At 51.8% G+C, this 15,025-nt stretch overlaps 1 protein-coding gene across 3 annotated transcripts in view; it reads left to right on the plus strand.

Annotated features, from left to right (window-relative positions):
• CD82 (CD82 molecule) overlaps positions 1-15,025 on the plus strand; it is a 43,328-nt gene that overhangs the window by 21,413 nt on the left and 6,890 nt on the right. For all 3 annotated transcript variants that reach the window (XM_084775614.1, XM_084775616.1, XM_084775615.1), the window contains 4 exons: positions 4,916-4,998; positions 8,947-9,019; positions 12,983-13,107; positions 13,225-13,299. In XM_084775614.1, the coding sequence (XP_084631740.1) occupies positions 4,936-4,998; positions 8,947-9,019; positions 12,983-13,107; positions 13,225-13,299 (336 nt within the window). In that variant the 5' untranslated portion in view covers positions 4,916-4,935. The remainder of the gene's footprint in view (positions 1-4,915; positions 4,999-8,946; positions 9,020-12,982; positions 13,108-13,224; positions 13,300-15,025) is intronic.

The following is a 15,025-nucleotide window of genomic DNA, read 5'->3' on the forward strand; positions in this document are numbered from 1 at the left end:
CACAAGACAGAGGAAGGAAATGTTGGTGTGCTCATCTTGTGTAAATTGACTTGGCACAAAACTGAGCATTCAGTCGGCTTAAATTATTCATGCTTAGAAATGGCCAACTAGCTGGGTGGTGGTGGCGCATGCTTTTAATCTCAGCACTTGGGAGGCAGAGGCAAGTGGATCTCTGTGAGTTCAAAGCCAGCCTGGTCTACAGAGCGAGTTCCAGGACAGCCAGAGCTGTTACACAGAGAAACCTTGTCTCAAAAAACCAAAAAAACTAAAACCCCAAACAAAAACAACCCCCACACACAAAAAACAAACAAACAAACAAAACAAAACAAAAAACCAGAAGTGGCCAACTGACCTGCCACACAATTCTTAGCAACGTCCCACACGGCTCCCCATGACCACTCCGGAACTTGCCTATAAGATGAGCTTGCGGCTCAGTCCCTTGTGTTGTTACTTATGTTTAACACACCCTAGCAGGAAGGCATTTGTAAAGTACTCAGAAGAGCACTTAGCCCAGGGTGCTCTGTTAGTACAGTTCCATCTGGAAATCGACATTCACCCCTGACTTAGGAGAGTGATGTATCACTTGATGCCACATTGTCCGTCCCTGGCATCTGGAGCACTAGCCCCAGGGCCGCCAGACCTTAGCTTCTTTTCCTGTCAGGCAGTGCCATCAAGAGCCCATTGCACAGAGGGGAGCTTAGCCCCAGGAAAGTCCTCCTTGTGACTGCTGGCAGAGCCAGGATCTGAACTTTCGTCCAGGGACCCTGAGTGTCCTCTCCCAGGAGCAGTCAGCTCCTGGCCCCACCCCCACTGCTCCATTCCCTGCTAAGATCTCAGCTGAGGCCAGGCATGACCCTCGCTGCCTCCTACAGACCGTATGCAAAGATCATGTGATCTCCTGGCAAGGCTGGGCCAGAGATAAAATATCTTGGGCTGGTGGTGGGTGTGAATTTGAATTTCATGTCATTTTTGTGCACTGCAAAGTGTCTGTTTGGGTCTTTGTGTTTGTTTGTTTTGTTTTTCTTTTTGTTCTGTTGAGACAGGGTCTCCTGAAGCTCAGGCTAGTCTCAAACTTGCTGTGTCGCTGACCTTCTAGCACAAATGCTCTACCAACTGAGCTACATTCCCAGAGGTTTGGGGTTTTTTGTTTTGTTTTGTTTTGTTTTGTTTTTTTGTTTTGTTTTGCTTTGTTTTTTTATTTTTCTCTTTTAACTATTTTAAACTATCCAGTCTGTTCTTAGAGCCCAATTGTTAGGGAACAAGGTCGGGGCTGGCCACACCCTACCCTCCACCGGCCTTTATCTCTGTCTGCTGGGCAAGAACAGGCGAGGCATGCCCAGATAGAACCCTGTGCCCCCATAACGAGACTTTAAAGTCTTCTCCAGGTCTGATGGTGACTGTGTATTCACTAAAGCTGGCCCCACTTCCTATCATGGGATAACCTGGTCACGTCCCCAGCCAGAGCTGGACTGCCTGCCTCTTCTTTAGGAGAGTCTTGCCTGTCTTGTGCCCAGTGTGGAGAATGAACTTGCCCTACTGCCTGTTGCCTCTAGGCACAGAGACCTGTGGCCTGGACCTGGGACAGCCATGCTGGGCCCACCTAATACCCTCTGCTTCAAAGCTGCTTCTCGGCTTCTGTTCTTTCCAAGGTGGTTCCCATGTCCCATTTCGCTAAGCCGTCTGCCAATCGGGCACCACCTGGTTCTTGTGTCAGGATAGAAACCCACTGCCTCCTAAGTGAGCTCTGCCCTTGCCTGTCCGCTCTTGGCGATCTTGGTTATGCCCTTCACTCCTTTGGGTCTCAGTTTATTCATGGGGAGCTGAAGGACTTAGCCCCAATGAGTGACAGGATCTGGGTGAGTAACCAAGAGGCCAGGCAAACTTTAAGGGCTGGGATACTTGGGGAATACCAGTCAGCCTTCTGCTTGGGGTGTGGTCCAGTGCTTCCAAGGCTGAGGTCTCCTCCTGGCTTCCCAGCCAGAGCTCCCTTGAACAGCAACCCTGGGTCCTCACCACCTGTCACCACCTGGGTGACATCATTTGTCTCCTGCAGGGTAGCAATCAGACCAGGACCAGCTCTGATGCAGAGGCAGAGGCATTGAGAAAGATATGGCAAATATGCTCCAGGTGCTGGTGGTGGTGGTAGCCACCTGTGGGTAGAGGCCATCTCACGTGGGGTTTTGAGGAAGGGGTGAATGTTTGGAGAGGGAGGAGGCTCTCGCCCACCCCACCCCTTTCCTCTGCATGGAGCTCAAAAGTGATGGTGTTTTTGTCCCAGCTCTGCCTGGGCCTGGAGAGAGCGCCCTATGGTGGAGGGCTAACATGGCACAGGGCAGTTCTCAGCCAGGCTTGCCTCCATGATCACTCCGTGGTCACTGGTGTTAACACACGTGCCCTATCTACCCACAGGTTCCAGTCTTTGCTTGCCTGAAGTCTGTTACACATGGGATTGCAGCTTTTTGTTGTTGTTGTTGTTGTTTTGTAGTGTTTTGGTTTTATTTTGGTTGTTTTGAGGAAGAGTATGGTCGCGGAGGCAGGTGAATCCCTTTGAGTACAAGAACTAATTCTTCAGTGGGCTTCTCCTCCAGGGAACACTTCACAGTGGGAGGAGCTCGGCCTTCACACTCCATCCTGGGCATTGGGCCAGTCACAGCTTGCCTGACCCGGGTCCTCCAGGGCTTATTGGGAAGATTAAAGGGATTGACAGATGAGAGTGGCTGTCCAAGTAGCAGGTGCCATTTACTGCGGCCACTCCTTGTCCCTTAGCAGGCCCCATTGTTTGGACCTCACTCTTACTCCCTGGAAGCCTGTCCTGGAAACCCCACCTACCTGCAGGACGTGGGAGCCAAACAGTACAGAAGACAATCTAGACCCTGACACGGTACCACGGACCTGCCTCAGGGGTCCCCTCCAGGAGGGCCGAGGGTCCTAACAGACAAAAGGGCACCAGCTCCTGACACTCAGCTCCCTGGACACATTACATTACATTCTTCCTGTGGAGGAAGGAATGTCTCTGGCCTGCCTGGGCCCAGCAGCTGTTCCTAGGAATGTGCGGGGAAGGAACTGCAGACAGGCCCGAGCAAAGCGTAGATGAGAACAGCTCCTTGCTCTGGGAGCTGGCTTTCCTCTTGGTCTGTTTATCCTGCAGCTTATGGCATGTCTGTGGAGGTGGCAGGCTGTCCTGGGAGGCCCGGGGGAGGAGAAACAATCATTGTAGTGTCCAGGCCGACCTTCCCCAGGCCAGGCCTGTGCTGTGGCACCTCAGACTCCAGCTCTCTGGAGTTTGTTTATCCTCTCGGGGAGACTGTGTGGGAGCTGCTGAGGCCAGAAGCACCTCACAATGGAAGGTTCCTTCTACTCTGCAGTCCTCAGACACTTAGGCCTGACATCTTGGTAGACTGGAGCAGCCATTTCCTCTCATCTCCTTTTAAGTCCCTGTGAGCATTAATTTCCACTATTTGCATGCCACCTTAGATGGGAGGTCGCTACCCTTGGGTAGCCTTTCCTTTACCTGGATGACATTGCTTCAAGCCGTGCCCAACGCTGCCCTTTCAGCGGCATCTCTGAAGGCTGAAGGGGCATCTAAACCTTCCTTCAGCAGAGCTGTCACGAGACAGAAGGGGTCCTCTTGGGAGAGTGTATGCCTCTCCCTTAGCCCCGTCCCATCTCCAGTCTCTGGAAGTGTGTGCAGGGTAGAAGTGGGGCTCCACTCAGCAATGAGGGTAGAGTCCAGAAAAGAGTGGGGGGGACTTGTATGTGGATTCGGAGATTCGGAGCAGACTGTGAGGAACCCCAACTCCCCTTTTTCCCTCTTCCCTGGGTTTCTCTCCCTTTCCTCACCCCAGGACTGCAGGCACACAACACAGTCGGGCCTATACTGTCCCACACCCTAGGCTGCCATGCAGCTGTCCCATCCCAGCTGTCCTTGCTCAGCTGCTTGGTGCTGCCTGCCTGCATCCCATGGGTCCTATGTGGCCTTGGGGAGGAGAGGGAAGCCAACTTCCTGCCTCTAGCTGAAACCTCTAGCTCCCAGGGACTTGGAGGGCTTTTCTGTAGAGGGGCATGGTGGCTCACCACTGGCTTCTGCCACTTCAGAAGTGTGGCGTCCCAGTATAGACTGCCAGCCATGTGCTTCCGGGGCTAGGGGTTTCCATGCAGCGTCGTGGGAACTCTTGAATGATTTTCCTGGGACCTGTAAACCTCCTCCCACCAAATTCTGAAAATGCTACCTGCACGTGAATTTTTGGGAGGAATGTATAACCTCCGGATATGAATAGCTACTGATCAATAGTATAGACTCCTACTAGACATGTAAGGTTGTGTTCTTGTGTTTGGGGAGAATGCTGTCTTGCAGAGATTATGCAAACCCTCCTGCTGGCATGAACAGTTTTACTACAAAGCGCACATAGGAAGAGGCTGATTTAGATGGTGGCCGTTGCTGTGGGGCTACAGCTAAGATTCTGTGGCTGGCATTCCTCGGCTGCTTTGTGATGCATATCTATTCCCAATCCCCAAAACTCCAGCCTTGGTCCTAGAGAGGTGTGCCAAGCTGAGGGGCTAGCCCCAGTCTCACTCTGGTCAGCTGGTCACTTACTTCCTAATTTCTTGACCGTGCAACTTCTGCTACTGTCTCCCCGCTGAGTCCTAGAGCCTGGTGTTCCAGAGGTGAAGTTCTCCTGTCCTGTATAGTCACATCTCTCTGGACCAGAGAATTACACCAGCTGTGTGGCTTTGGGCTGGGTACAGAACCTCTCTGTGCCTCAGTACCATGTAAAGCAGGCACAGTGCTTGCTGTTCCTTTGTGAGTGGGCTGAAATGACTGGGCCTGGGGATGAGGCCACTGGCTCTCTGCTCTGCTGTGCCCTCCACCAGTCCCTAGCAAGCCTCCCTCCTCTATTCTTCCCTCTCTCCCCAGGGAGCTCCAGGACCTGCAGGATGGGGGCAGCCTGCATCAAAGTCACCAAGTACTTCCTCTTCCTCTTCAACCTGCTGTTCTTTGTAAGTATGTGACCCCAGAGCATGCAGCCCTCTTAGATCCTCAGACTCTGGCTGCCTGGGTCCCAGGACACTGTCCCTGAGAGAACCAGTGATGGTGGAATGGAGTCACCTCTCCCAGCAGGTTCTCTAACAACACAAAGGTTCCTCTCCAGAGGCCTCTGCCTGGGCTGGGGGGTGGATGTGTCCCCTCCCTCTAAGGCAGAGTGGTACAGCCCCTCAGTATCTCCAGTTTGTTCTTCTCCTTGCCCCACCCCTCATCTGTTGCCTATTACAACTCCAGCTTGAACAGGCCCCCAGTACCCCACCTTGAACTCTCAGAGGCCACAGGGGACATCCTTTCCCCAACCTTTCCCCCCTCCCAGCCCCCCCTTATAAGCCCACTAAGTTCCCCACCACAGGCCTGCCCAGATGTGAGCTCTGGAGCACATCTGGAGTTGGTTTTCCTGGGGCCCCAGGCTTCCCCTCTGGCCTGGAACCGGCAGTCCTGCCTTGGTGTTTCCAGACTCCTGGCATGCACATGTGTGCACATGGGTGTGTGCTTGTATGTGTATGCGTGCATGCTTGTGTGTGGTGGGAGTATGAGCAGCCTGAAGGGGCTTCCATGGCCCCCAGAGTGCTATTAGTGCTGTGGCTTCTCCATACTGGTTCACCCTAAATAGTTTTAAGACACAGATTAAACAGCAGGTACTTGCCACGATGGGGTTTTATGTTTTATAGTGTCTAGATTCTTGAAAACGTGAGTATCTTTGAGAGGGAAGAGATAAACTTCTCACTGCTTGTGTTAAGGTTTCTCTGAAGTATAAATGAGTTACTTACAAGGTGTACAGGATTATAGGAACTTTGGAATACTTACATAGATTCATTCTAAATTCCCCTTCAAAACCAGACCATGGTACTTACAGGAGTTTTCATGGTACACATTCATATATGTATGCCCACATGTATGCACACACAGGCAGAGTGTCCTGGCATGGCCTCTGCAAGGACCTAGGACCAACATGTTGCTTCTACCAGGTCTCAGGCCCTGCAATGAGGGCATCAGCCATAGAAGCCACCTGTGCTGGGCACGTAGCTGTTCTTCCTCACCTGGCAGGTGGATCCCTCCCATCTGGTTTCTAGGGAACAACTGTTCGTGTAGAGAGAATAGGTGGTCTTCCAGACGCCAGGCTCCTGGGCCAAGGCCCAGCTGACAGAGACCTCAAGGTAAGGGCAGCATGCTTTTGCAGTGTCTCGAGCCTTGGAAACTAGAAAAAGGAGTCAGGTGAGGTGGCAGGACCTTCTTTGCAACTTGGGAGAGGCAGTAGAAAGGACCATGAATGAGTAGAAAGTAAGAGCCGGGTGGATGGCTTGGCCTGGGTATCTCCCCTGCGCTTCTCTAGGCTGACTCATAGAACCAGAGGCCAGAGAGCTGGTATGGCTGCTGCTAACTGCCTCTTTATTGGCTCAGGTGCTCATGTAGCCAGGAGGGAGAAGGGGGTGGGGACAGCACTTATTCATTCCTTTCCCATCACCGCCTCCTCCCCCAGCACAGGGTCACAGGGTTCTGAATTTGTGACTTCCTCCCAGGACAGGTTAAAAAATATCTCCAAAATGTTGTATCCTTATTGAGCATGTGCAGACCTCTGTTGCTCACTATTTCCTGGATTTTGCAATGTGGTCACTGTGCGTCCAGCATCAGTGTCAAGCATCACAGGGCATCTAGAGGTGACTTAAAGGTTAGGGGGCGGGGACGGGTTTGTGACTTGGTGGGTAGTATGCTCAGTACTAACCACAAAGGACCAGGCCACAAGAGAAGGGAAGGTGAGCCAGGCTGTGGGCATGCGTGGCTGGGGAGAGAGGATTTCTAACTGAGACAAAAGCTTGGTTTATGCCGTGCTGCCTTGCTAGAGACTTTTCATGATCTGTCTATCAATGCCTACTAATGCTGGGGTTGCAGCATACATGAAGAGCATACACAGATGTTTTTATGTATGTGTTGGGGATTTGAACTCAGGTCCTTGCCTTACAGAGCAAGCTCACCTACCCACTTATCTATCCATCAAATATTAAAGCACATTTTTCAAAAAATCCAAAGTATTTTTATTCTTTTCATTTAATGATACAAAAACCAAACTCTGACTTGATGGATATTTATATAGAAGTTTTCTAGAATATTCACAGCTCAGCAGACTGACAGGTCCAGGTGAGCAGCTGAGGTCACTATACAGAGCATGTTCTACTGGGATGGGTTCAAGTTTGCTTTATGTTGCTATGATAAACAATAGGGCCAAAGCAATGTAGGGGAGGAAAGCGATGGTTCACTTTGCACTTTGAGGTCAAAGTCCATCACTGAGGAAATTCAGGGCATGAACTCAAGGCAAGAACCTGAAACAGAAACCACAGGGGAACACTGTTTGCTGGCTTGCTCGTAGGATCATGCTCACCTAACTTTCTTATACATTGCCTGGGGAGTGGTGCTGCCCACAGTGGACAGACCCTCATATGTGTCCACAGGCCAATTTGATATAGGCAATTCCTCCAACAGAGCTTTCCTTTCAGATGACTCTAGGCTGTGACAAGTTGACAGTGCTAATTAGGACACATGTCCAAACTTCATTCCAGTACACTTCTTCCTTTACACTCTGAAACAACAGGAAGGCCACAGTGTCCAAGGTCAGTCCAGCTTTTATCCAGTCAGCTTTGGTGTTCAGAGGCTCCTGTATATAGAACTTTGAGGGTGCTGACTACCAGCCTGGGGAACGGAGTGGGCAGGGCCATCAGGCATGAAATGAGGGCAGGAAACTTGTCAAATACATTGGTAGAAACATCTGGTAGGTGGGTTACAGCAAATGAGGGCTGGGAGATCTCTGTTGTAGGACTCAGATTCTGACTGAGTGTCATGTTATCTGAATGTCTGTGATTGGTGGAAGCTAGTGTTTATATATTCCAAAGAGATTTCACTAAAAGTCACAAGGATGTTAGGTCACACACAAGATGGGCAATAAGTGACTATTTAGAGGTCTAACGACAACAGAGTAATTTACTCTTCACCCGTAACACTCCAGCTCTGCATAACCACAGTTCTTGTCCCTTTAAAAAATGTTCCCTCTTCTTTCAGCATCTCTCTGTCTCTCTCTCTCTGTCTCTCTCTGTGTGTGTGTGTGTGTGTGTGTGTGTGTGTGTCTGTCTGTCTGTCTCTCTCTCTCTCTCTCTCTTTCTCTCTCTCAGTTTATTTATTATGTATACAATGCTCTGCCTGCATGTATACCTTCACACCAGAATAGGGCACCAGATCTCTTTATAGTTGGTTGTGAGTTGCCATGTGGTTGCTGGGAATTGAACTCAGGATCTTTGGAAGAGCAGCCAGTGCTCTTAACCTCTGAGCCATCTCACCAGCCCCCCAGTTCTCATCCCTTAATAAAACCTAGATGCGCTTTAGCTCATTAGACTTTTTTTCTGGAAACTTCAGTTCACAGGAAGAAGGGCAGTGAGTGTATGCATGCATATATATGTGTATGTGTGCAAATATGCACATGTGTGTGTGTGTGTGGCTGTGTGTGTCTGTGTGTCTGTGTGTGCGTGTGTGTTAATGTGAGTGTATGAGAGGGCATATGTATGTGTTTGTGAGTGCGTGTGTGAGTACCTCTGTGTGAGCATGTATGCATACAAGTGTTTGTACGTACATGTATGTGAGTGTGTATCTGTGACTGTATATGTGTGCACATGTGTGTTAGTGGGTGTGCCTGTGTGTGTGTGAGTATGTATGTGTGTGTTAGTATGTATATTTAAGTATGCATGCATGTGTGTTCATGTATGTGTGTGTGTATGGCAAAGGGGATTCCCTGGACATTCTCAGGATGGAGGTATCACCTATGTGTCCTCCTACCCTTTTCTCCCTTGGTTGGGGCTCAGGGGCAGCTTTCTGACTCACCTGTTCTAGGCTTTCACTGACTGTCCTTCTCCTTGCAGATCCTGGGTGCCGTGATCCTGGGCTTTGGGGTGTGGATCGTTGCAGACAAGAAGAGCTTCATTTCTGTCCTACGTAAGGCACCCCCCTGCCCCACAGACAACCTGCTCTTGAGGGGGACAGATATACATATGGACACAGCTGCCCCCAGGGACACGGCCAGCTCCTGTTGCTGACTGTGGCACAGGGGGCCCTTGCCAGGGTTTCAGGACACATTCCTGCTCACAGACAAAGGCACCATTGTCTACAGATCCCCGGGTGACTGGGTTGGGGGTGGAGGGACTCATTCTCTTCACCCTCAGAAAAAGCCTCTCACACCCTCTGTCCTGGCTGCTCAGCTAAATGCTGGTTCAGAGAGCCATAGGAAAGAGCCAGGAGTGACAGACAGTCAGATGCATAGGGGGCCTAACCCCGATAGCCCTGTTCTATTCCAATTGTACTAAGGAAGGAGCAGAGCCATTTGGACCTGGCTGAAGTTCTGAATGGTGATTTGCAAGACCCAACTGCACGAGCTCTGGTCCTGAATGCAGCACACGGTGCAGTGGGCCTCTGCAAGGCCCCTTCTGTTCTTCAGAAGTAGAGGTTTCCAGCATGCGCTGACAGAGGACACAGTACCTAACCTGCCTGCCTCCTTCCTGTGGAGGACCTCACACTGGCTGTGTTGGCCCGTCCCAGTTCTGGGTGGGGAGGGGTGTAGCATGCCAGGAGCACTCTGTGCCAGCCAGTCCACAGTGAGTGGCAGGCCCTGGCTCTCTTGACTTCCAGCAGCTGTCCCAAGCAGCTGGGTTGGACTCCGGCCATTCTGACAGCTGCTTGATTTAGACAAGACAGAACCTGGCTGGGACACAGAGAGAGGAAGGTCTACACCTGTTGTCCAGGGCCCCAGGGCCAGGCCTTGCCCCAGGAGGTAGAAAGCAGGATGATCCTGTTGTGAGCTCTCACTGTCTGGGTTAGGCTTGGATGGGTTTTCTCTGCCCACTCCCAGACTCCAGTGCCCTCCCACAGGGACAAGCTTTCCTTAGACCTGGTTCTAGCTTAATGGGTCCAGCCCACACCCAGCAGGCACTGTGCCAGGGTGCAAAGTGTGCTGGCCACCTCATTCCTGCCTGTACCCTGCCCTGTGCGATCAAGCTTTAAAAGCTTCTGACTCTCCACAGCTCTGTAAATTCCAGACCCAGGTCACACCCAGCACACACCCACCTACAGTATTCTGCCTTTACAGCAACCTCTTGGGGCTCCTGGGCAGCCAGGGTCCTGAAGCACTGAAGCTGCAGCAGGTGGACTGCTGGGATATCTAGGTCAGCAGGGGCTATAGTGTGAAACAGTATTCCAAAAGAGCAATGCAAAACTCCACTTGATAGCCTATGACCATATAGAGGGAGAAGAGGTCCCCTCAGTCATAGACCTAGGGAAGGGGAATAGGGTGAAAGCGGGAGGGAGGGAGGAACAGGAGGCTACATGTGAGGGGATAACAATTGAGATGTAATCTGAATAAGTTAATTCAATCATTAAAAAAAGAAAATGAACCCTGATCAAAAAGCCCAGGCAGTTGGGGAAACTGAGGCTGGTGGAGGCCCTGTTTGCAAGGGAGGATCAGAATGGAACCCAGGGCTCCTGGCTTGCTGAATGACATCACTGCCCTTACCTAGGCACCTCCCTGCTGTGAGTCCCTGTACTGGGCTCCACTCTTGCCCCATCATCTCCTTTTACAGAGGAGAAAGTTCCAAGCACAGGAGGCAGAGCAGCCTGCCTGAGGGCACATGATAAGAGGTAAGGGAGGGGGGATAGGAGCCCAGGTCCTGGCCTTTTCATCATGTGACTGCTGTGTTCTTCAAGGTGGGATCTTCAGAAGAGAAAGTAGGCAGGATAATTAAGGATCAAGGAGTTGGGGTGGAGGAGTAGAATCAGTCATCACAGAGCTGCTGTGTGCCAGCTGCGTGGTCCTCATAAGTTACTTTACCCCTCTGTGTTGCTTCGCCTATAAAAACATGGATGATAGCAGTATACCACTGAGACTAAAACCACAGTTTCTCATTTCTACATGGGGCATGGAGATCACACTCCTGTAATCCCAGCACTTGGGAGCTAGAGGCAGAGGATCAGAAGTTCAAGACCATCCTCTGCTACAGAGAAAGTTCAAGGCCAGCCCAAGCTATACAAGACCCTGTCTCAAACAAACACACCAGAAAGGATCTCTCATTTCTGTGTGAAACTTATATGAGAGCTCTGAGTGACTTGTGTAACACAGTTGAAACCTACTGACTGTGAGGCCCTGCACTAAGTCCCACTTTGCAGAGGAAGAAGGAGGAAGTGGCTTGCCACAAGTCGTGGCATACTGGTAGAACTTGGTCACCTGACTGAGTGCCCAGTCCCTTCAGTTTGTATGGCCTGTGCTCTACCTCCCTGGTCCTCTGCTGGCTGAGTCAGACACACTCCTGCTGTGCACAGGGCAGGGGCCACCCTAAAATAGGCACTGGTCAATTGCAGATTCAGAAAGATTGAGGCTGAGTGGGAACATGTTTTGGGGGCTCACAGAGCCAGCTCCCTGTACCTCCACCTCCGTGAGCCGCAGGAGAGCTAGGGAGACCTGGATGCGAATCCAGACAGTGCTGGTGTGTACAGAAGGCTTTAGTCCAAGGGCCTTGCTCCAGGCTGGTGTACCTTCTTGTCCCATCCAGTCTGTCTTCTGGAATCCAGACCGGGAAGCTGCTGGCCTCCCCCCCATCTCTTTAATCCCCAGAATGTGAGGCCAGTGGGAAGAACTCAACCCCAAGAGTCCCCACTCACCCCAAGACACTTTCCTAAGCTTCTTGGAGGCTCTGAGTGGACTTAGAAAGAAGCCTGACCTGGGACCCTGGCAGCAAGGAGGGTGGGCCTGGGTCTTTCCGAGTTCCTGAGCATGATCTAAGATCACAGAGCTTCCAGACACTCACTTCCCAGCTGTATTTATTTCCAAGGACACTGCCCACCCCACTGCCACCACCTTGGTGAGCAAGTAGCAAGAATGACCAAGCAGGCCTATGTCACCCCTGCTGGAAGGCCTGGGTTGGCCCTGGCTGTGCTTCATCCCTGGGAGACTACATGAGGCCTTGGCTTTTTCCCCTTCAGCAGAGCTTGGCCCCAAGGCCCTATAAGAATCCAAGTCTCTGAGAGGTTCCACTAGCTGGACATGGTGGCATGGCAGCATTCAGAGGAGCACTGATCAGGAGGTTAAGCTAGCCTAGGCTGTAGTAAGACCTTGTCTCAAACAGAAAACAAAACAAAGAGTTCCCTGCTGTGCTATGCATGGTGGCATGCCTTTAATCCTAGTAGAGAGGCAGGCTGATCTCTGAGTTAGAGCACCCCTGTTATATATGGTGAGTTCCAGGACAGCCAGGGCTACATAGAGAAACTCCATCTCAATAAAAACAAAGCACAAGAGTTTCTTTCCCATTACCACTGACCACAGACCTCACCTTCCCTGAAGAGATCTGCCCAGCCCCCTAGTGCCATCCCCTGGTGGGTCCCCTTCCTCCACAGGCCCAGCCTCCCATCTGTGCCAAATCCTCCTCCCTCCCCTTTGCACGGGCTGTGTTTTCTGCTACCCACAAAGCATGCCAGACCCCTAAGCCAGCTGAGGTTTTCCCACCCTCTAGCCTCCTCCTGCCCCATGTTCTGGCCAGAGAGAGCACCTGCAGGTCTTCAGGGGCCTCCCTCTACAGAACCTCTGTCATCTGTCTCTTAACCCACAGCCTCCCTCAAATGTCAGGCCTGGCATGCAGGGCCCCCTAGGAAATATAACCCCCAGCCCCACTCTCCTGCATTCAGTCTCAGGGTTTTGGGGGAGGGGGGCGAATCAGGTATGAGGTGTAGAGAACAAAAGGAAGAAAAGAGGCCCTGGGCTGGGTGGGAGTGGAGTGTGGCTGTACCCAGGACCAGGGGAGAGTAGGCACGGGGCTGCCCCCACCCCAGCTCCAGGGAGTCAGGCAATAGCCCTAGACTCAGGCTGTCTTTGTCCTGTGGTTCCTGGCTCACTCAGTGGATGCCCCTCTCCTTCAGAAACCTCCTTCAGCTCAATGCAGGTGGCAGCATATGTCTTCATCGGTGTGGGCGCCTTCACTATGATCATGGGCTTCCTGGGCTGTATTGGTGCTGTCAATGAGGTCCGCTGCCTGCTGGGACTGGTGAGTCAGGGCCCTGCGCTGTGCTGGTCCAGATCCCTGGGTGAGGAGTTCTTCCTGGGATGGGGCGGGGCAGACACCTCTGGGCCTGTAGTTGATATTGTACCTCTTTGTCCCCAGTACTTTGTCTTCCTTCTGCTGATCCTCATTGCACAGGTGACTGCTGGGACCTTTTTCTACTTCAACTCTGGCAAGGTGAGCACCCTTCTTCCTACTTCTGCCTGGTGAGGTCCCATGAGATAGATACCTTGGAGCAGACAGGAAGCGATTCAGTTGTCACAGACAGCCCAGAAGATAGATCAGGGGCATCCCCTTGCACAAGGACACTGTACCACTTTAAGGTGACCAAGGCTGTGAGAGTGGCTAGGCAGGCCTGTCTTTTCTACTGGGGGTGCTAGGGTTAGCCCTCTGCCCCTGAGAGGCTCCTTGGTGGCACTTGTAATTAAAAGGATGTTTGCCGCTGACTCCTTTAGAAGCTCAGAAACTGGTCCGCCTTCCCTCTTGATGGATTTTCTATAGCATGACACCTCATGGTCACAGGGTGGCTGCCACAGCACCAGGCACAGCATCTGTACTGCTGTGTCCAGAAGAACAGAGGACAGGGCTAGCCAGGACCATCGCTTTTCTCACGCAGCTTCCCTACACTGGGTCACAAAGGCCCCTGAGAAAGTTTAGATGAAGCATTCATGGCTGTTGAGAATCATGGCTGCCCAGTGCTCAGTCTGGGCACCTGCTGTATGTATTGGCACCATCTAGATGCTTCACACACATGAGCTCTAGACAGCAGCCCTTCAGGGCACGTTCCATGTCAATTGGTGAAGAAGCAAGGTGGAGAGACAGTAGCCCAGGCTGGCCCAGAACTCAGAAATCCATCTGCCTCTGCCCCTGCCTCCTGACTGCTGGGATTTAAAGGCATGCGCTGCCATGTCTAGAGAAGTGAATGCTGAGGGAGAATATTGGTCACAGTCACCTGGACCCCAGTGTCTCTTTGCTGAGTCCACAAAAGCCACAGGCCAAACTCAGTGCTGATCCGGTTACACCCATGTCATCGCTAGTCACCACCCGGGGCATGTGAGAGGCAAGGTCATACTCAGGCCTCCAACCTACCGGTGGAAGAGTCAGGAGGCCCAGGCTCCCCAACTCTCTTCAGAGGCCCCAGTGGGGCCCAGCTGGGTCCTGGGGCCTCCTTTCTATCCTGCCATGCAGCACAGGGCAAGGGCTTCCTGTGTAGCTGTAGTTCCCCCTTGGAAGCTGAGAACATTGGTACAACATCAACCAGCTCTTCGATTTCTTCATAGACCTGAGAAGGAGCCTGGTGCTGGGCTCCTCTCACACTGAGTTTGGTCATTTCCTGAAACCATGCAGGAGATCAGAAAGGGGAGAAATTTCATTTTCAGATGTGGGCACTGAAACACAGAGAGGCTTATCAACTTAGCCAATGTTCACAAAGCTAGTGAGTGACAGAGACAGGATGGGAGGGAACCCAGGCTTCCTGGTTTAGTGATTATGCAGATAAAATATTCTCCATAGTGGTTCCTTATGTCAGTCTGCTTTGGTTTATAATCCACACCCAGGCTGTTCTCCAGGAGAGCTGGGCTGGCTCCCAGCCTGGGCATAGGACTCCAGGCATGGGCATAGGACTTACATAGGGCTCCTGGTGTGGGCATAGGGATCTCAGTGTGGGCATAGGACTCCCGGCATGGGCATAGCAGGACTGTAATCAAAATGAGAGCAAAGAGAGCCTGTGCCAAGAGCGGAGCTGCTGTTTCTGAACCATAGCAGCTGAGGGCTGACCTGAGCCTGAGCCTGAGCCTTCAGGTGGCCACAACAAAAGAGGAAATGGTGGAGTCACTAGATGAAAGGAAGCCCTTCTGGATGTCAGGCAGGAAGCCTGTGGTTAGGGGTGGAAACTCCTTCCCCA

This window comes from Acomys minous (assembly GCF_964271855.1).
Source record: "Acomys minous genome assembly, chromosome: 3".
NCBI lineage: Eukaryota > Metazoa > Chordata > Mammalia > Rodentia > Muridae > Acomys > Acomys minous.